The sequence below is a fragment of the Nothobranchius furzeri genome, chromosome 8 (genome assembly GCF_043380555.1).
Source record: "Nothobranchius furzeri strain GRZ-AD chromosome 8, NfurGRZ-RIMD1, whole genome shotgun sequence".
NCBI classification, from domain to species: domain Eukaryota; kingdom Metazoa; phylum Chordata; class Actinopteri; order Cyprinodontiformes; family Nothobranchiidae; genus Nothobranchius; species Nothobranchius furzeri.
In genome coordinates, this window is record NC_091748.1 from 38,712,438 (window position 1) to 38,733,959 (window position 21,522).

The window sequence follows — 21,522 nt, forward strand, 5'->3', positions numbered from 1 at the left end:
GAATTTACTATCAATAATCACACCGAGGAATTTAGTTTCATATACTTGTTCAATTGGGACTCCATTTAAATACAGCTTAGCACCGTCATTGTCCCTGTTCCCTGAAAATATCATAAATTTGGTTTTATTTTCATTTAGTGATAGCTTGTTGTAATCAAACCATTTTTTAATTGAACCCAATTCATTTTCAACCTCTTGTAATAATTTACCTATATCTTTTCCTATACAAATGAAATTTGTATCATCTGCAAACATAATAAATTTTAACCGAGACAATACAGAAAAGATGTCGTTCAGGTATAGGTTGAATAATTTCGGTCCTAGCACCGAGCCTTGCGGTACACCACATATTACTCTTTCAAGCTGTGAATCTATATCATTAACATTTACATATTGAAATCTACTGCTTAAATAACTTTCAAGCCATTGACTGGTTTTACCACGAAGACCATAGTTTTCACATTTCTTGAGCAGGTATGTGTGATCAATTGTATCAAATGCCTTACTCAAGTCAATCAAGACAGCCACTCATAGGCGTCATTTTAACCGGGGACGCCGGGGACATGTCCCAGGCAAAATTTGTGATTGGCAGCTGTGTCCCCCCACTTTAAAAAAAGCCTGCTGATAAGGATTTTTGTTTTACCAGCTCAGATCTGAAACCAGGGGTCGGCAACCTGTTCCCATCAAAGAGCCATTATTACCCGTTTCGCAGTAAAGAAAACACTGGGAGCCACAGCGGCCGCAGCGTTGTGGGCGGGGCCTACCCTCAGACAGCAGAGCGCTGCTCACAACAGGTGACAGCAGCCGGTACCGGTCGCTCGCATGGGCGTCGCACCCGTGGGGGATTCAACACCCACACTTTTCCAGCTGTTTTGCTCACCTCCACACCAGTCTGGTTTCTTTACATCGCACTCACTCTGTTTGCCTCATCTCCTTCTTCACCTCCCGCTTCTGACAGCCGATGTCGGGTTTCCAGGAGAGCAGGAGAGGGAGGGACGGAAGAGCTCGCCTGAATTCATAATTTTACATCTTGACATTAGCTGTACAAAGTCTGAGTTTGATAAAGTGAAGAACAACAATTTGCAGAGGTTTATAACAGGCGCGGTGCCAGGTTTTCATTTTTGGGTGGGCCACGGTAATTTTGGACGGACCTTAATAAGCAGTGACTTAAGTGAAGCAGGCAGGTCGCGCTAGGAAATTTAGTTTAAAAAGACGTCATAAATGTGTTCCCCCTTAATTTTTATTTCTAAAATATGAAGTAAAAACTCACAATTTAATTTTCATTCATTTGTCATTAATATGTAGTCTACACCCGTGCGTTAAGTGGACCATCTTCCAGTAAAAGCAAAGCATCCAGACCACCTCTCCAAATGCGTAAAATGTGCATCAGCCGCTAGTTAGGCGCGCCGCGCGCACCATCAGCTACGTCAGCCCAGACAAGAGCAGAGCAAATAGAGACAGAATAGAGGATAATTGTGTCTGGATGTGGATGGAGATTGCATTTTACAGCAGCCTGATCATCATTTAAATACGTAACCCATCACCTGGCTTCTAGTCCACGCTATCAGCATGGTGTGTGTGTGTGTGTTTTCCACTTCAAACACTGGTCTAACCTACCAGACCAGCGTGTCCAGTAACATATTAATGTTACAATTAGACAGTTTCACTTCTAGGCTAGGAACATTTCACCTGCCGTGGCCCGACCGCTTCTGCTCCACATAAACTTTGTGTGTGATCAAATGTCTCTACAGGTGCTTTCTGAGCTGAAGAGGCGATTCTGCTCAGACTGGATGCGTCATGCGTCTCCATATTAGAGACGGGAACAAGCGCTGTTCAGCCAAAGTTTCATAATTTCATAAAAAGAACATTTTTCCAAGTGACACATCCCTCAGAGAGACCGGGTTTCCAGACCGCTTCAGTGGGAGGAAATCTTATCGCATCGCCGTGGTTCTGCGCTGCGCTGCGAACCCCTCAGATCTTCAGCCCACTGTCCACCGTGGGCGCTCCGAGCCGCGCTGAACACAGTGTCCAGTATAAAGCTCTGATGTTCTGATGGGAATCAAGTTACCTCTGCGATGTGCGTAACGATTAAAATGTCAGCTCATCCATGCGCATCAGTGTGCGTTGGGGTAATTCTTTCAAAACAACCAACATCCTTGAGTTTATCCGTCAATATGTGGCAGGGTGGAGAAATGAGGGCACGGGCGGAATTCGATCCCCAGACTCCCGGGTGAGAGTCAAACGCTCTAACCAGTCAGCCAAAGGGACAACCCCTTGGCCAAGTAGCCAAGGCGCATGATCTATCGGGACATTGTGACAGGACGCTCACACTGCCACACCTGATTATGAAACTTTGGCTGAACTGTGCTTGTTCCTGTCTCCAGTGTGGCGACGCATCCAGGAACCTGTCTGAGGAGAATCCCAGAATCTGACATCCTCCAGCTCAGGAAGCGCCTATATGATTACGTACAAGCGTGACCCGTTAACCCAGTCTCACAGTAAGACCGGGTTGGAACTGTTCAGGTTTACGCAGACAATCTTTACATTTAGAATTGGCATACAGATGTAAAATTAATGCAGTAAAATATAAAGCATTTTATTTAAATATCCATTCATTATTTTACAAGCACAGAGAGCCGCATCAGATGGATGGAAGAGCCGCATGCGGCTCTGCGGCTACAGAGCCGCCGACCACTGTGCTAGCCTACTTTATTGTCCCCAGCAATTTTAAACCCCACTCAATTCTGAAAACAAACTGACGCCCTTGCAGCCACTACATGAAGTTTTTGATCCACTGCTGTTGCAGTCTGCTCTACCAATTCCATAACTGCTAATGAGGGTGAACGATTCTTCCTAAACCCATACTGATGGTCGTTTAAAAGATCAAACTTGTTGGTAAATGCTTCAAATCTAATTACAAAAAGTTTCTCAAGTATCTTTGAAAACTGTGGCAGTAAAGAGATAGGTCTATAGTTACAAGCTAATAATTCATCACCACTTTTATAAATAGGAATAACTCTGGCTATTTTCATTTGTTCAGGGACTGTGCCACTTGAAAAGGATTTATTACAAATATAAGTAAAAGGTTCAATAATGCAATGGATAACCTCCTTGATGAGAGACATATCTATCCCATGAAAATCTAAGGACTTTTTACTTTTGAAACTATGTACCGCTTGGATCACATCACTTTGGCTTACACTGCTCAAAAACATTGTATTATTATTTTTATCTATTTCATGGTTAATGTCAACTTCTGGCAGCTTTTTTGCTAGATTAGGGCCAACATTCACAAAATATTTATTAAACTCATTTGCAATGTTCTTTCCATTTTTATTGTGAACATCTATACCTGTGTCTTTTGTATTTCTTATTAATGTATTACACTTATACTGAAGAGTGACAAAAAACTTCACCCCCCTCAGAGTTGTCATGAGTGTAAACTAGATCTATTAAACCTAAAACATGTTTTGGTACCACGCTGTAAACATGTTTATTTCTGCTGTGAAATTGGTATTTTTAACATGGGAGTCAATGAGGATTTGCTCGCTTCTGACACCAGCCCCTAGAGGATGAGGGTGGAACTGCAATTTATTTTCACTTCCTGTTTTGCTTCATATACAGACCCGAATTATGGGATTTGGTTCTGATTCAGGTGTCTCAACCCACAATAATAATAATAATAATAATAACAATAATAATAATAATAATAATAATAATAATAATAATAATAAAGACATAAATAAGGACACTGAATGTTTATGTTTATTCATTTAGGAGACGCTTTTATCCAAAGTGACTTACAACTTATAACCTATAGGGCATGTTGTGATCTGTGGGGGAAACCGGAGTACCCGGAGGAAACCCACGCATGCATGGGGAGAACACGCAACTCCACGCAGAAAGGCCACAGCCGAGCCGAGTTTCGAACCTGAACCTTCGTGCTGCGAGGCAACAGTGCTAACCACTGCGCCACCATGCATAATGAAGACTTACCCGACTTTGCGTTCACCATGAGTATTTATCTGTTTTCTTTGTCAGTCACCCACATGTGATGTAAACAACGCTTGTTGAGGCTCACTCCTGCTTTTAGCATGACCATGGCTTTCTGTTTTCACAAGAGATCGGTCCAACTTTCCATGAAACAAAATAATCGTAGGCCTGCCGATTTTTGAAAGTCGATAATATTTCATGAATGAAGGGTCCAAGGCTTTCTGTTAAATAGGAATAAATTTCTCCCCAGCAGATTTGTGGAAAAAACACTGGCGAATCCAACCCACATTTTCCGTCATCCCATAGCTCATACGGGCTTTTGATAACTTTCATTTTGTAGGCTATTTCAATACAGATGCTCAGCTTTAGACGGTGGACTGTTTATACATCAGGGATTTTACCCGTAAACTTTCTTGAAAGTGTAAGTTGTGCATCGATAGCAGGCCATATTGTTTCTGCCACACAGTGACTCGCACATGCACACAAAGATGAGAACGAAGATCCTCTTATTGCTGAGTCATCACAAAACTATAAACTTAGCAGAAAGTTATGTTCCTATTGTGAGTTTGTGTTTAAAATTTTCAACAAACCTAAAGTTGTACTAAAGTTATAAACACGCTAACATCAGAAATACTTTATAATATAATGCAAAGCTGCTGTGGTGTGTTCATTATTAAACAGGACACACACATACACACCAGAGTAAGTCCACTTTCTTTATAAACTGTGTGTGAATTGGCCTGCAGGACCAGGATTTTATATTAATTTATTTTATTGCAGTCCAACAGAAGATGGTCAATATTTAAAAAGCATGAAGGGAAATATCTTTCCACTTCCTTGGCCCTCTCACATTTCTTATTGCTTTATTATAAATTCTTCATGAGGTAATTTGATCAGAAACAACCGTCAGCAAGTCAGTCCAATCTAAAGCTGCTCAGGCACAAACACAGCTGAAGAGAGGTGGGACGCTACAACGCTTGAATGAAAATATATGAAAGGTTTTATAATCTAAACTGATCAACTTAGTGAAACACTGCAACATTCATGTCTAAAAATCTGTTCACATTTTATAGTCTTTATTATATCTTTAATGCTGCATAAGATAAAATATCAGGCTCTGTGCATCTGTCATCTAAACTCCTCATGACTCGGCATCCCTAGATTAAAGGACTGATTTTATTATCTTTTAGTACGTTTTGGTGAAAAATCTGTAGATAATAACTGTTAAGAGTTGGAGAAAGAGAGTTGACATCCTCCAGGACTGATAAGCGCAGCTAGTCTGAGTGCAGCCAAGAACATTAAATCACCTCTAGTTTCCAGATGTCATAGTGGCTCCTGTAATTTAATCTTTAAACTTTATGGATTACACGAGTCATATTTACAGGACATCTGATCTTTTTACATCATACCAGACTGGCCAGAATTATTACAGGTTTGGTACAGTCCCGTTATTATAAATCCTGGAGGATTTTCCCCCACTGATAGAATCGTGTGTTATGTTATTTTAAGCCTGGAGCACGCTGTGTTTTTCGGCTGTTGCAAAGGACTGCTCATGTTACTCTGTGAGAACTCTAGCGAGGTGGCTCACTGTATGGTCCAAGATGCCAGTGAGCCAAACGACATGTCGCTCTAGCAGGATAAGCTAACATCACGAGCGCACCACCTGAAAAGCATACGTCATTAAAAGCCGACAGCTCACCAAAACAAGAGAAGAGTGTTGCCTCAAAAAGGGGTGGTCCGCATGTTCCTGCATGTATCTTCCTTCCACTGTTGCTAATTCTACTCTTGTGTTGCACTCTCGTCATTAGCTGTTCGTGTCACTCCCTGGGTGTGTTTTCATTGGTCGACTGCAGACGGATGTCGTATGTTTTCAAACAGTGCTTGAAGACTGTTGGAGGCGGACTTTGGGTATGAGAGTGCTTAAGCTGTCACAGAGGCAGTCACACTGGACGACCAGACTTGCACCCTCACGTTCACCGGTTAAAAAATGCAGTCTGGTCCGAGCACTAGAAAAACAAATGTTGATCTTTTTACCAACTAATCAGTTAGTGACATCACAGTGCTGAATAATATGTTACATTTGTGTTAAAAATGCTCATAAAGCTTTCCTTAAGTACTGCTGAGATCGTGCTCAGACTTTTTGAAGTCAAAGTCAGAGTTTAGTGTAACAACTCTAGCTTGACATATGGCTATTGAGATCATCTTCTGTCAGTAGGTGCTCTGAAAACAACTTCTTTCTGTTTTTCCCTCTCCTCAGGGAACAGAGCAGCACTTAATCACCCTCGTGACCCTGGGTTGTGGCATGAGTTCAAAGCTGCACGCAGCCTCTGCATCACCCAGATGAAACTGTCCAATCACCTCTGCATCCCACTGCCTCCCTCACTGGCATCTGTCCTCTTTCCATATATCACAGGTGAGCTCTGGCCATAAAAAAGGATTACTCCACGGGGAGACTGTGCATCCATTTCCACCATTAAACCGGATTCAGGTGCGGCTTCTTCTGCTCTCCATAGGCATCCAGTGAGTAATGGATATCCTTGTGCCTCTTGCTGCCCTTTCTTATCTACTATAAAGCCTGCAGACACTCTCTGATTCACACAGGCAGACAGATATAGGTGCTCACTCACCTACTAAAACAGAACCAGTCAATTTTAGTCCTAGTCTGGAGACTTTTACACTGGAGGAGTCTCTTCTAAAAGAGGAATTTTGGATCATGACCCACTGCTTGATTAATTGTTCTTTATGCTGCACCATGTCCTTCATCCCCTGTCCTCTGGGGACTCATGGAAACCTAATGTGCTCTCCAGGATTTTGCAGATGAAGGTTAATCATTCTTTTACTTCACCGAACAGGACAGCGCCATGCTGATTTGAGTCTTTTTTGAAGACTGGACTTTGTTATTAACACCAGAGTGTTGAGTGGCTCTGAACTCCACAACCATTTCGTAGGGCGATTAACGCTTCAGTGGTCTCACAGTGCTAAAAGTCCACGCCACAGAGCTGTGTTTAAACACAGGAATGGTTTTAACGGCTGGCAGGAGGACTCACCATATGAACTTTCATGGAAGAGGTAACATGAAGACACGGGCAGCAGAATGGTGCGTTTTCACTCTCAGGGATGAAGTCTACATTTGAAAAGTATTCATCCACCAAAAGAAGGAGAAGTAGTTAGTTAGTTTAACTTGCATCATAATGAAAACATGTTAAAATACAATTCTGTTCATATTTTAAAAAAACATGTAATGCTGAGTAACTCCAAATCCAGAATGCAATGAGGCTAAAGCCGATGTCACATTGAGCTTTGATGTAATAGAAAGTTCATCCATATCACATACTTACCTTTGACATGATGGTTTTCTAGAACAAGAAGTAAGAACTACTCCAAATACTTGTTAAAGCTGTATGGGTTCACTGTGACCACCATGTAGTACAGAACTGCACATGCACCATTAACATCTGTCAACACAAACCACATTAAACACCAATAACCACGGCTACAAAACACCACATCCTTTTATCTTATCTTGAATGCAAACAACTGGCATGTTGATGGAAATGTACGAATGAAAAGATTTCTAAAAAAACATTCCCTTCTTGCACACAATGTTTCACAGTCCCAAGTCTAAAATGGTGCTTATGATTCCTTTAAATTACTAATTATTTTCACATGCAGTCAGCTTGATTATCTAGGTCACCAAGCAGAATTTGGATCGCTACTGAGTGTTTTTAAGGAGTTTTTTTTACTCACAATGCTAGTTGGATCCATTCACTTACTGTGTTTTATGCTAAGCTAATGTGACAGGCGTACAGCCGGGTCAGGAGGATGACTGGGCCGGTAAAAAATAGTTTTTGTACCACTTATCTAACTCTGGGAAATATGTCAACAGACCAAATTTCATTTTTGGGTGGAATATCCCTTTGAACTCATGTTTACACACACAAAACTTTTGTGTGTGATCTGACTGAAAACTTGTCTCAAGTCGTTTTCATGTTAAGGATGAGAAGTTCCAGAACCAAGATGTGAGGCGTTGCTATTGCAATATTCTACAATGATGTTGCATATTTTTTATAAGACATCCTGCTTTATTATTTATTAAATATGTCCACTTTAATCAAAACATCGTTCACTTCAGATCGTTTTACAGATGTCTTTCTTACTCACTTCATGCTTTTGCATTAGACTTTTTAAAATTGTTTTGCCAACAAAATCCAGATATTCTGCCCTTTTCTTTTGATTAGAATACTATGTGGTAACTTTATGGTTGAAAGAGTAAAACTAAAAATCTTATTATAATTTTCTTATTTTCTCTTGCTTTAAAATTCTCAAAACACAGCGACCCATAGTGACTTATGAAAAGATCATTTGGACCTTGTGGAAAAGGTTGGCCATCAGTGGCCTGAACTGTATTTATTAAAGCTGATTATATCAACGTAAGGTTCCTTTGAGACTATTCAATCACAGCTTAATCCTGTGCAGTTGATCATCATCTGTTAGAGGTGAATAAAATGATCTTTTTTGCCCCTTCAGTCCAAAAGGGGACGGCTGCATACTTTCTACTGGAGGCTATCCTGCCATCAGAGCTCTTTGCATCAACCAAACTCCTTCAAATATGTCTGAAATAATTCAAGACTACATCTGCTGTGCTGAATCACTTGTGCTGAGAACTTAGTTTCCAAACAAGGAGCTAAAGCAAGCCAAAACTCAGGTAATACCAAACACGTCACATAATGACAGAAATAAATGTTCTATTTCGTCTAGTCTTAGCCCTTAGGCTAGCTGCTACTGGAAGGATGATCTCAGCATCAGCCAATCATGAAGAGCTTAAATGTACGCCCACCAATGGTGGGCACCCCTGTGGGTATATAAGTGGAGCGACTCCACTGTTCGCCTATGTAACGTGAAGCAGTTCTCTGATAATATAACTGAGCCATCTCCAGTTTCTCCTTACAATATGGCGAGCGTATCCAGACTTCTATATCTGCGATATATCTGATTCCAAACATCTAAAAGCTCTGTGTTTCACTTTGATGTCTTATTTTGAAGAAAAAAAACGGAAATTATTCCGCTGAAGTCACTCTTCCGGGAGACGTCCTGGTGGAAACTTGACGGTGGAAGATCTCCGATCTCAAATTGTCCGCAAATTACAGACAGTACTTTGGTTTATCCCATCTTCGCCTTCAGAGCGAACGTGTGAGTTGTGCTTTTGACTAAATTCTGCCCATTTTGACGTGACGCCGCGCCTCTAATCTCTTCAGGTCGGAAAGCTACATTTCCGCTCTGAAACTTGCTGGGTGAGCTACCGTGAACAGCTTATCCTCAATCCTAAAATTAAGACTAAATTCTCCGAATTCTCGGACACCCTTCGTCTCAGTGTGTTGACACTGTGGGCGAGCTATTGTGGAAGATATTTCCATTACATAGGCGACTGTTCGAAGCCGAATCTAACCGGAATGCTCGTTGGCACCTACCGTAGCTTAACTTGCTAGGTAAACGCTGTAAGTCGGGTTATTACCGTAGCGCGTTACTGCATCCAGATTGCGTACGCTTTAAAGTCCGTTTTAGCCACGGAGCGAGATGCCTGCTGGTTAATCGGGCAAATTTGAGTCTGGTCGCTACAGACGAAAAGCTAGACCTAGCCGGGGAGCTAAGCTAGCGAGCCACAGTTAGACAAAACGGGAACGCGTCCCATTAAATTGTCAAACCATTTCTGACACAGTCAGTCTGTGTCCTCCCGAAACCCGCATCGGCGGTGGTTCTTGTAAATCACTACGGTGTGTAGAATCTACATTTTGCTACGTTTGTCCGTCTGATACCAACACGGCAGCGTAGGGTTTATTATTTTTTTATTTTTATTTTGGACCGGTGTACGGGTCGGCTTTCACAGCCTCCGTTGCTCGGATCCATGCCTTTTTCTTCCATCTTGTGAAGTTGTGTACATTCCTTTCTCTATCAACAGCTCCTTGTTTTACCCTGTGTCACGGTTTGCCTCCACCTACTGGTGGATTTTTCTGTTTTGTTTTGTGTTACAGGTAGGCGGCAGACGGCACACCTGTTGGGTGTTTGACTAATTGAGGGAGAGAGGATTTAAGGAGCGGTGCGACTCAACTCCAGTGCCGGTTGATACTCTCACATGGGTATTTCTCTAGCCTCTGAACCTGCCTGCTTGTTTTGTGATTCCATGATTATAACCTTGAACTCCGTTCCAGTATCCTGTTCGTGCATCACCTACCTTGCCTGGAGTTGTTCCCACGTCTCGCCGCTCAACGATCCTCTGGACTTCTTAGGTGTGTTCTTGCTGTGTCTTTGTAAATCCATGCTTTCGTTCTTTTTTAAACACAGAAACAGTTTTGTTTACCTGTTTGTAGCTACGGTTTCGCCGACAGCTGCCGGCTTCTTCAGGCTGACGCTGATGGTGGCGCGTCACTTCCTTCTCCGTTTATCTGCGGGCAGTAGAGGACGTTGTCGCCCTCTACTGCCCGCTCTCCCCTCTCCGACGATGCAGTCCCATGCGTGGTCCAGCGTGTAAACTCCGTCGTCCCTGTTCATGGTCCCACATCCACGTCTCCTTATCTCGATAGCTTCCTTGATCCATCTTTTGTATTTTTGTTGTTCGGTGGTTATGATCCGTGTGCTGTCCCAGTCCATTATATGGTTTTCTCTTAAGCAGTGATCTGTTACAGCTGACTTTTTTATTGTACTTTCTGCTTCTTCTTTTGCTGCTCTTGTGTGTTTACGATTTGCCTCTTTCTCGCACTCCTTTCTGTGTTCTATTGTCCGTGTATTGAGTTGGCGTCCGGTTTCTCCTATGTATGTTTTATTGCAGAGTTTGCATGGGATTTCGTAGATGACTCCACATTTTTGTCCAGCTGATGTTTTGTCTTTTGGGTGTACTAGTCTGTTTCTAACTGTTGTGTATGGCTTTGTTGGTGTGTTTATGTTGTGTTTTTTCATTGTTGCTCTTATTTTTTCCGTTATGCCTCTGATGTATGGTAGGGTTATCACTGGTTTTGGTTCTTGTCTTTCTGGGTTTCTGGTTCTTTTTTTGGGTTGTTCTTTGCTTTCTGTTTTTGTTTGTTGTTTTCCTTTGTTTATCGCCCATGTCGGGTATCTGCAGGTCTTTAAAGCGTGTTGTATGTGTTTGTCCTCTTGTTTACGGTCTCTCTCTTCTGTTATTATGTTTGCTCGGTGATATAATGTTCTGATTACTGACATTTTGTGTATGGTGGGGTGTTCTGATGTCCATAATAGATATTGGTCTGTGTGTGTTGGTTTCCTGTATGTGTTTATGTTTAGGGTCCCGTCGGTCTGCCTGGTGATTTTCATGTCCATAAATGCTATGCTGCCTTCTGTTTCTAACTCATAAGTGAATTTTATGTTGCCCGTGTCGTCAATATTGTTTAAGAGTTGTGTTAGTGTTTCTGTTTGACCTTTTGGTATGATTTCCAGTATGTCGTCTACGTAGCGTTTCCATAGTTTTATTTTGCAGTTTTGGGGGGCGGTGGCTATGGCTTTTTGTTCTAGGTCCTCCATGAAAAACTCGCACAGGGTGGCTGATAACGGGTTACCCATGGCGAAGCCTTCCAGTTGTTTGTATATTGTGTTGTCGTATGTGAAGTAAGTGGAGTTAGCTACCAGTCCTATCAGTTGTGCTATGTCATCTGCTGTGAGGTTTGTCCTTTTATGTAAAGTTTTGTCTTGTCTGATTCTGTTAACTACTATGTCTATGGTTCTCTGGGTTGGTGTTTTTGTGAACAGAGATGTGACGTCATGTGAGATGAGTATGTCGTTGTCTTCTATTGTAATTTCCTTTAGTTCTTTTGCCAATTCTATACTATTTTTGCAGTGTTGGTCTTTATTTCCTAATAACGGGCTGATGATTCTGCTGATATCTTTTGCCATGTTGTATGTTGGTGTACCTATGCTGTCAACTATTGGTCTAAGTGGGGTGTTTTGTTTATGTATTTTTGGTGTTCCATATATTCTTGGTGTTATGTTTGCTGTGGGAATCCAGTGTTTATACATTTTTTCTGTTATTTTGCCTTTTTCGTGCAGTGGCTTCAGTAATTATTTCATGTTTTTCTTAATGTTTTCTGTTGGATCTTTTTTAAGTATTTCATATGTATTTTTGTCTTCTAGCATCTGGTTCATCTGTTGTTTATATTTTTCTCTGTCCTTTACCACTGTGGTTCTTCCTTTGTCTGCCGGTAGAATAATTATCTGTTCATTTTTGGATAAAGCTGTCATGGCTGATTGTTCTTCTTTTGTAATATTGTTGTGTTGAATTTGGCTGTTTTTTAATATCCCAACTACGTTATTTCTGAGTTCTGCTTTCTTTCCCTCATCTGTGATCTGTTGACATGCTAGTTCTGTTGCTACAATAAATTCATCATATGGTATTTCTTTTGGTGTGACTGCAAAGTTTAAGCCTTTCTTTAATATGCTTTCTTCTGCTTCTGCTAGTTTGTATTGTGAAATGTTACATACCCATGAGTTTGGTGTGGAGTTGCCTTGTATTTCTCCCCTCTTTTTCTTGTTTATGAGTCTGTTTAACTTCTTTATGTGTCTTTCTTTCACTTTTATGAACTCTTGTTCCTGTTTTTCCATCATGTGTCCTTTAATTAGTTCCTCCATTTGTTTATCAAGTTTGTAATTCCTTTTCAAGTCCAGGTGTCCTCTTTCCAGTTCGTCCTCCACACGCCTCTGTTTGGTTATGACGTTCCTTATCCTCTCCTTGAGCAGTGCTCTCTGTGCTCTTTCTATTATATTTTGTGCTGTCTGGGTCCGGATCGATGTTTTCAGCTGTAGGCTTGTGGGTGTGATGTTTTCGTCCCGGCATCTTAAACAGAAGCGAAGGTGGTTTCTTAGACGTGCGCGTTTCTGGTGTAATCGTTCCAAACGGCGGAAGTCCTTCGTTCCTTGTTGTCCGTATTTCTCTTTGAACATCTTAGGTGTGTTCTTGCTGTGTCTTTGTAAATCCAGGCTTTCGTTCTTTTTTAAACACAGAAACAGTTTTGTTTACCTGTTTGTAGCTACGGTTTCGCCGACAGCTGCCGGCTTCTTCAGGCTGACGCTGATGGTGGCGCGTCACTTCCTTCTCCGTTTATCTGCGGGCAGCAGAGGACGTTGTCGCCCTCTACTGCCCGCTACAAACAGGTAAACAAAACTGTTTCTGTGTTTAAAAAAGAACGAAAGCATGGATCCTCTGGACTCCTCTCTCCACGTCTGCCCGCCTGCCTCACGCTCTGAACTCCTCATCTGGTCCAACCTTCCTCAGTTCACCTCCGCTCTGGTTCCGATTCCTGACCGTAAGAACTCTCTCAGTCACAGACTCTTGTCCCCTGGTTCTCTGGTTCTGGTCTCGCTCACCTTCTGCTTATTTCCCCGTAGATTCCGGTCTCCTCCTGATCCTGATCTGAAGCAGCGCCTTTAGTTTAGTTTTGCCTATTCTGTTATTATTTTCTCATTGTAAATAAGCCACCATATTTTTACTCACCGTCCCTCTGATGTGATTCTTCATGTCCTGGGTGAAAGCTCTTACCCACAGCATGACACCCTGTGTCATAAAGTTAAGTTACGCTACGGACAGTCCTTGATTGTGAGATGAATTAAGGATCTGTACCGGGCTCATACGTCGACTCAGGAGGTAAAAATGCGAGTTGCTCTGTTTAATGAGAGATGGACGAGACACGACAACATCTTTCTTGCGCTGTTACACCTGATGTAAGGTTCTCTGACGTTCTGCTTCCAGAACATGCCAAGACGCAGGAGACTATTTACCGGCCGGGCCGCGCTGGTCTCGCCGCCCGCCCGAACGGGCCCGCATTAGTCGGGTGCCGCCGTTCGGGCACGGTGGGGACTAGTGGCAGCGGTTCGGTGCCAGCTGCTCTGGGTCGGAGGTGGTTCTGGTTTGCACTTCATGACGTGAATTCAAGCAACATGCTGTTTACAGTCATAACGCTTTTTCTTTACCTTTATTTCTTCCAGGGGGTCAAAAACCCACCATCGATATCAAGGTTTGAAATAAACAACACTTTCTCTGCTACTTTTAAGCTGAATAAATCTCTTGAGCCTATGGTTAACCTCTCTGACCAACAGGTTGTGCTTAACCCTTTGGTTCCTGATGCTTCTTCTCTGTCATCCGTGTTAGAGGCTGACCATCTCTCCAGCATGGGTGTGAAATCTTCAGGCTGTGATCCACCGCTTCAGTCAGGGGTCTACTTTAATCGTCAGTCCGCCTCATGCACAAACCGGCTTATTTATCGGGGCGTTATGGAAACGTCAGCCGCCGTGAAACACTTGTGGTCTCCGGACGGAGTCACCTTACCATTTGCAGGGTTTGTGCCCGGACATCTTGACCTTTATGTGAATGACCTTGTCACTTTTCAGTTTGTGACATCTGCTAATATGGTGGCCAATTTTTTTCTCCTTTCACAGGGGTGTGACTCTGTCTCTGGCCTCTTTGTTCTCTTTCCTGTGATTTCTCTTTCAGGTGACCACGACGGCGCAATAAAACCTGCGGTTTCCAGTAGTCAAGTGGTCAGTGGCGATATTGAGGGAGCTCCGGTGGTTGCTGCGGGCATCTCTCTCACGGGCCCGGGGGCGCCACCCGGCCCGGGAGCAGTAGGTGCGGGCAGTGATGCCCTGCTCGGGGCCCCGCCTGACAAAGGGGGGGTGCCGAGTGGCACTGAGTTTTCCGTTGCGGACTTCAACCTGTTCGGGGGCAGGCCTCCTCCGAGCGGGCGGGTCATTGCAGAAATCGACACTGACCTTCCACCAATTTAGCTGACAACATTGACCTCCGACCCGGAGTTAGGTGCTGCACCTTCTACGGGGCGGAGTTCTAGTCAGTCTGTAACTACTCTGGTTAAACCGGGTTTTTCTGATTCTGTGTGGGAACCTCCATCGTTCTTGGGAATAAAGTATTCTTGGCTTCAGTTTTCAGGGCAGAACATGTTCCTTTCGATAGTGTCATGTCTGTATCTGATTCTAAACATGGCTAGGTTTGCTTTGACACCCGTGACACAACCATCCTTGGATCACTCCTTTTCAGAACCTCAAAGTCCAACACCTCCAGGTCTTTGGACATCTGAACACCTACTCTTTCAGCACGATTCAGGTGACAATGTGCATCTTCTTGGTATTAGGGCTTTTAAGAGCTTAAGAACTGTTCTTTGTTATGCTTCTCCTGTCTCACAGACATGGCATAGGTTTGAGCAACAAAAGGGGGGTGGGGAGCCTCCTCCTGCTTTGCGAGCATCATTTTCGCATTTCCAGTTCACTACCATTTCTGATCACACCAAAGTCACCTCCGTAAAGCTGCAACCCAACTTTGAGCAGGTAAAATCAGGTTCTGATCTAACAATTACACCATCAGCTTCACTCGAGTTCCGGACGGGACCCTCAGGTAAATTCAAACAAGTTTCCCTGTGGGTTCGTAACACAAGATACAAACGGTTTGTTAACCAAATCGCTTATGAGCTTGCTCCCACAGATACGTCCAAACTCGTGTCTCTGTGGGTCCGCAATACCAGATTCAAAACTCTATTCTGACCGGATTCTTTTCCACTGACTGGTGGACCGTTACAAACTCTCTCGTTTGTGGGATGAATTTTTAACAAATGTGATATCCTTTGAATTTTTTTTTCAGGTTGCCTGCCTCCAGCCAGGACACCTGCTACTAACTCACATTTTTAGGGATTACTAACCTACTGATTTACATTTTTAGAACTGATTTACATCTCTATCTTTTTATTAGTGCTTTGTGTAGCATGATTATATTTGATTACAAATTTAATTTTATTTTGTTACTATTTCCCTTAAAGGGCCACAAGCCAATTTGCCCTTCATTTTCATGATTATTTCTTTTATATATATGCCTTTAATTAGTGCAGCCTGCTGAGTTTCACATATCAGTTAGGATTTACTTTCTTTTATTTGTGTTTTCTCTGCATCACGTTTTTACATGACATGTAGAACAGGGTGCAGAACATTTCTTCTTTAGATAATTCACAGAAGGCATCCACATTTTCCCAGAGGCACCCATAGATAGGGTTTGATTGATTTCTTTGATTTGCATCAAATGCTATCTATCGTGTGGGCTGTCTCACTTTGTCTCCTTCTCCGAGCTCGTATGGACTACATCCCATCAGAGGGGTCGTCTTCACCATACTCCACCTGGGTTCCTGTCGCATGGGGCTTCGGTCGTGGTTCGAGATGGGTCGAGGTCTGCGCTGGACTTCACTTGGATTACGCCTGAGGAATACATCACCTGCCCAGCTCCGTGTGACACACGAGCTGCTTATCCTTTGAATATTTTTGCATTATTGCTGATGAAATTAACTACTATTGGCATAGCTCTGCTTTCAAGATTTCCTAAGTGGATTACTTTACGATGATTGCAACAGTTTTGGCCTTAATCATCTGAATAGGATATACTCCCTTCTACACGAGACCTGTGGAGACGCTTCATCGTTCCTGCCTTCATCTGGGATGCCTACCTTCACGAGTACATCACGTTATTGAGGTTGTGACGTCAGGTGGCCTCTGCTTGACCACCATGTTGTCACAAAAGGGGGGATTTTAACGTGAGGAAGTGTGGGTTTTCTGTCACAAAGGTGGTGTTGGACTCAGCTGGGTCAAAGCTGGGTTGTTGAGAACTTTCACCCACAGATTAAGACCTGAACGCCAGCGAGTCTGGGAGGACTCTGCCACCTGCAGCTTCGTGCCAGAAGATGTTGTTCCCACAGAAGATGTTGTTCCCATAAAAGTAGTCATAACATAACAAGTCTTAAAACTTTGTTTCTTGATTTTACTGTTAAAGTAACCATTATCATTTTGCTCATTATAAATGTGTTTAATCAAATGAATGGTTCTTATGCTTTGGGTAATTATAATGGATTAATGAATCCATAATTAGATAATGTTTGAGGATGTTTGTTATCGACCTTCACACACTCAAGCACACAAACACTCACACACACCCACACACAGATTCTCACAGTAAACTCCAAACACATTTGCTGACGCACACGTTTGCTTTGAGAAGAGAAAGGTTTTTGGTAAGTTTCAGTCTTATGATTTCAGTTCGTGCTTGACAACGAAAGAGAGAAGACCTGAGTAAACGCTAAAAGGGGGGGGAGGCGGTTGGCTCGTTTCTCCCCCCCCTCTCACGCTGTTCCTGCCAAGCCAGGCAGAATAGCTGAATCGCAACTTCTAACGCAGACTCATTACCGAGTCTTTTGATTTCTGAGTGAATTAACTTAAGAAAGCGCATCGACAAAACGCTCTACCATCAACGTGTACCGAGGGCAACTCTGGACCGGTTCCGTTCGACACCTACGTCTCCCCTGTCAGCCGCTGGTGTCATCTGGATGAACCACCACCATCATCCATGGCCCGGATCCGAAAGAGGGTCCACAAGAGTTCGGTGAGACAGAGCACGGTGTTTAGCGTTTGATGCAGTTCTCTGATAAGACCTAAGTTTATCCAAACCATCACTTCACTCAGACACCTGTTCTTCCTGAAGCAAAATCAGACTCACACACGCATTCATGTCACAACATTCTCAATCTTCATAAATTCACCACAAGGTCTATTTGATCATATCAACTGTTAAAGATTGTCCCACAAGTTGCCAATGTGATTGTTATTTCCTGTTTGTCAATTTCAAAATCATTAGTTTAATTTGAAGAATTAAAACTTTTAATTGTCAAACTGGTTTCCTCATTGAACTGAAACACAGACACACAGATATTATCGTCAGTTTATCAATGAAAACAACCTTTGAGTCTTCTTGACAGTATAAAATTTGGTTATTGATTTATTAAAAATTAATATTCCGAATTAATACGTAGCATGGTTCCTCTTTCATAAAAGAGCATAAAACCACAACGCTACAATATAACTGAGCCAAACCAGTTTCTCCTTACACCTACGTTATCTCTTTAAGCCAAGCTTAAGAGCTTTCTTTAAAGAGCAAATTATCGAAGAAACAACATTAAACTCACCAGCCATGTCCAGCGACGCCAGGACCTGCCCGGCCTGCCAGACGGGCTTCATCTCCAGCGGCGACCTGCACGCCAAGTGTGAGGTCTGTCTCGGGGCTCATCACGCTGGCCTGGCCTTGACCCCCCAGGCCTCGTGCCCGTTTTGTGCCGCTCTGCCCGTGGCTGAAAAGGTTCGCCGGGTCGAGTGCTTCACCTCCACCACCGACGAGGAAATTCCGGTGGCTGGCACGTACTCGCTGGACAAGGCCTTACAGTTCTTCAACGTCGGTCAGGAGCCGGCTGGTTCCTTCCGACTGGACGATGTTATCGACAGTGAGGAGTACGAGGCTGGCTGCCATAGCCCTTCTTCCCTCCTGTACAACACGGAGGTCGACAAGCCTCGCTCAGCAGGTCCTTCTGCCCCAGTGGCTTCTAGCTCCTCCCTGCCAGCAGTTAGAGCACTGCTCCAGGCGCTGCCCGCCATCATCTCCGCGGCCGCGGTCCGCAAGGGGCTAGCCGTTCCAGAACCGGCTCCGCCTGAGGCAGATGATTTGGCAGGAATTTTCGGGTCAACACAGACGCCCTGTCCAGACCCCGTTTGGCCGCGCTTCCCCGCTGCCATGAGCTGCTGGTCCGCCGCCGTCTCCGAGCCTGCTAAGCTTAAGGCGCTATTTTCCACATATGCACCCATTACCAAGGTCGAGGGCTTCTCCGACCTGGGCTGGCCATCCGTTCCTCCACTGGAGCCGGACTTGGCCTCGCTGTGTGGCGCCAAGAACCACCTCGCTGGCCCGCGAGCAGTTCCCGCTTCTAAGCATGACCAGCTGCTGATGCGGCTCACCGATCGCGCACACCAGTGCGCCTTCCAGACCGGTGCTGCAGGAAATAACGTTGCCCTTCTTGCCTTTGGCATTTCCAAAATGGTGGAAGAGCTTGACCCTCCTGACGAGTCAAAAACCATCATTACCAAAACTGCTGATGCCATTCTCAATCTGTGCGCTGCTGTACTCACCGGTTTTGCTCACATTGCTGCCTGGCAGACCCTTATCCAGCAGGCCTTGTGGCTCAAGGCCCTGCCCTCCATTCCTGATCACCTGCACAGGGAGATGCTGGAAGGCCCCATCACCTCTGATGTTCTGTTTGGTCCCCATCTTACGAGCGTCATCGAGAGGGCTCAGAAGGCGGCTGAACTGTCAGCCACGGTGCGAGACCTGGTCCACCTCGGTCAGCCTCGCACTCCGGCCGTTCCTCCAGAGGATGGGACGAACGGCGCGGAAACTTCAGGCACCCAGCTGCACCGCCCGCCCCGCGGAGCTGGCCTCCCGCTGAGGTGGAGCCGAAGCGGGACCAGGGAGTTGGCGGCCAGCGGTTTCGACTGAGCCAGCAGACACAGTCTTGGCAGTCACAGGCGCAGGAACCTCGCCGAAAACAACCACGACAACGACTCGTTGGGGGGAATGTGTGTGCTTATGACTGTAATGTTAACTCTGTGAATGATTTTGGTTTTGAAATAAAACCCAAAAAACGTCACATTGAGAGCACAATCCTACAGTCCTCGGCAGAATCCTCACACATGTTCCCCACACCAAGCACTGCGACACACCTGCATGTTCACGCAGTTAGTCATATTACACGGCCAGCTGTAAGGGTGCACTCCATTTGCGCACAAGCCCCAGCCTCCGGCCAGGCCAAACTCATCCCGCTTCCCCCACAACGTTGGGTGGGACGGGATGTCATGGCGCTGTTGCGACCACGTGCGGCGACACGGTGCGTGGCTCCATCCGCTGGCACTTTGTCGTCCCCGTGCACGGGCCCGGCTCCCTCTCATCCTTCATCCTTGGACTCCACGCTCCGCGGTGCGTATCAGCCTCTTCCAGCTGTTTCACACTCGCCCTTTCAAGCACAGCCCTCCATGGGTCGCTCCCAGTTTTCTGGTGCGAGCGACGGCGGTAAGGGCGCAAACCCAGTCCTCAGATGTCGTTCACGTGACCTCGAACACGCGTCCGCTGTCAGAACGCGCGCAAGAATGTCCAAATGTCTGGAGACCGCGCTGCAGCCACTGCGCACGGCGGGAATGAGGGTTTTATTTTACCTGGATGATCTGCTTCTATGCGCCCGGTCCAAGGACGAGGCGTCAGAGCAAACCGGGAAGTTAATAGAGCATCTGTCAACCCTGGGGTTTTCCATAAACTGGGAGAAGAGCTCCATCCTTCCATCCCAGTCGATTGTCTTTCTCGGGGTGGAGCTGAACACCTCCCTAATGAGAGCACGTTTGTCTCCGCCGAGCGCGGCAGATCTCGCCACGGTGATCTCCCGCGTGCAACCCCGCAAGATCGTGAGAGCCCTGTTAGTCATGAAACTTCTGGGCATGATGGCTGCAGCCCACCCTGTGGTGCCGTTAGGTTTACTGCACACGAGGCTCCTGCAGCGTTGGTTCATCCGCCTCCGGGTACACCCGATACGTCAGAAGAGACGTATGTTGAGATTTCCCCTTTCGGTGGGCGGGGACCTTGCTCACTGGGGGAATCCCTGCATCCTCTCACACGGGGTCCCCATCGGACGTCCTACGTCACACGTATCTGTGTTTACGGATGCGTCACTGTTGTGATGGGGGGGGCACGTGCTTGTCCCATACGGTGGTAGATCGCTGGCCCTCCCACACACACGAGCACATAAATGTGTTGGAGCTCATGACAGTGAGGAATGTGATCAGACACTTTGCTGCCCTTCTCGGGGGCCGTCATGTCGAAGTTCACACAGACAACCAGGTGGCGGCAGCCTACATAAATCGCCAAGGGGGAGTTCGATCCCTCCCACTATTGTGTGTAGCCACAGATTTACTGTGTTGGGCACATGTCCACCTGCTGTCCATCAAAGCCACCTACATTCCGGGGGTCCTGAATGTAGCAGCAGACATCCTGTCGAGAGGGGGACCCCATGACTCCGACTGGCGTCTGCATCCCGCACTGATATCACAGATCTGGATAAGGTTCGGGGAACCCTCTGTGGATCTGTTTGCGGCTCGCGAAAATGCACAGTGTCGCCTGTGGTTTTCCCTGAGTCCCCGGGACCACCCCCCGCTCGGATTGGACGCCTTCTCGCACCAGCCCTGGCCTCAGACGCTCCTGTATGCGTTTCCACCAGTCCCACTGATTCCCCGTCTCCTGGACCGAGTTCGGTTGGAGCAGCTCTCGGTAATTCTGGTAGCTCCCAGACGCTTCTCCGTGTCATGGGTTCCGGACCTGCAAGCGCTAGTGTCCGGCTCTCCGTGGAGGCTCCCGTGGAGGGCGGACGCCCTTCTCCAGGCGGATGGGATAATCAAACATCCTCTCGAAATAGGCCAGCGGCTGTGGGTCTGGCCGCTGAGCGGTCACGCTTAGAGGCTTCTGGGCTGCCGCATGATGTGGTCGCCACAATTCAGAGTGCGCGGGCGCCCTCTACCATTGCATTTTATGCTGCTAAATGGGCAGCTTTCCAGAAGTGGTGCACAGAGCAGAATGCTCAAGCGCTCTCCTGCCAGCTGGCGGATTTCCTATCGTTTCTG

General features: G+C 45.3%; 1 protein-coding gene across 2 annotated transcripts; it reads left to right on the forward strand.

Moving 5' to 3' along the window:
* The first annotated feature begins 2,785 nt into the window (after positions 1–2,785).
* LOC139071507 (uncharacterized) lies at positions 2,786–17,706 on the forward strand. Of its 2 annotated transcripts, XM_070554013.1 has the most exons (6): positions 2,786–5,901; positions 6,251–6,513; positions 8,521–8,698; positions 10,023–10,127; positions 10,200–10,277; positions 13,178–17,706. In XM_070554013.1, exon 6 carries the CDS (start codon positions 13,669–13,671, stop codon positions 14,773–14,775), a length of 1,107 nt encoding a protein of 368 aa, XP_070410114.1. In that variant the 5' UTR covers positions 2,786–5,901; positions 6,251–6,513; positions 8,521–8,698; positions 10,023–10,127; positions 10,200–10,277; positions 13,178–13,668; the 3' UTR covers positions 14,776–17,706. The 2 variants fall into 2 exon arrangements, with proteins under 2 accessions (XP_070410114.1, XP_070410115.1); XM_070554014.1 differs by lacking the exons at positions 2,786–5,901; positions 6,251–6,513; positions 8,521–8,698 and having other exon boundaries at positions 9,804–10,127.
* The last annotated feature ends 3,816 nt before the right edge of the window (positions 17,707–21,522 follow it).

Bases quoted from the DNA above. Each gene is read 5' to 3' on its own strand.
- LOC139071507 (XM_070554013.1), top strand. From the start codon at position 13,669: ATGGACGAGACACGACAACATCTTTCTTGCGCTGTTACACCTGATGTA.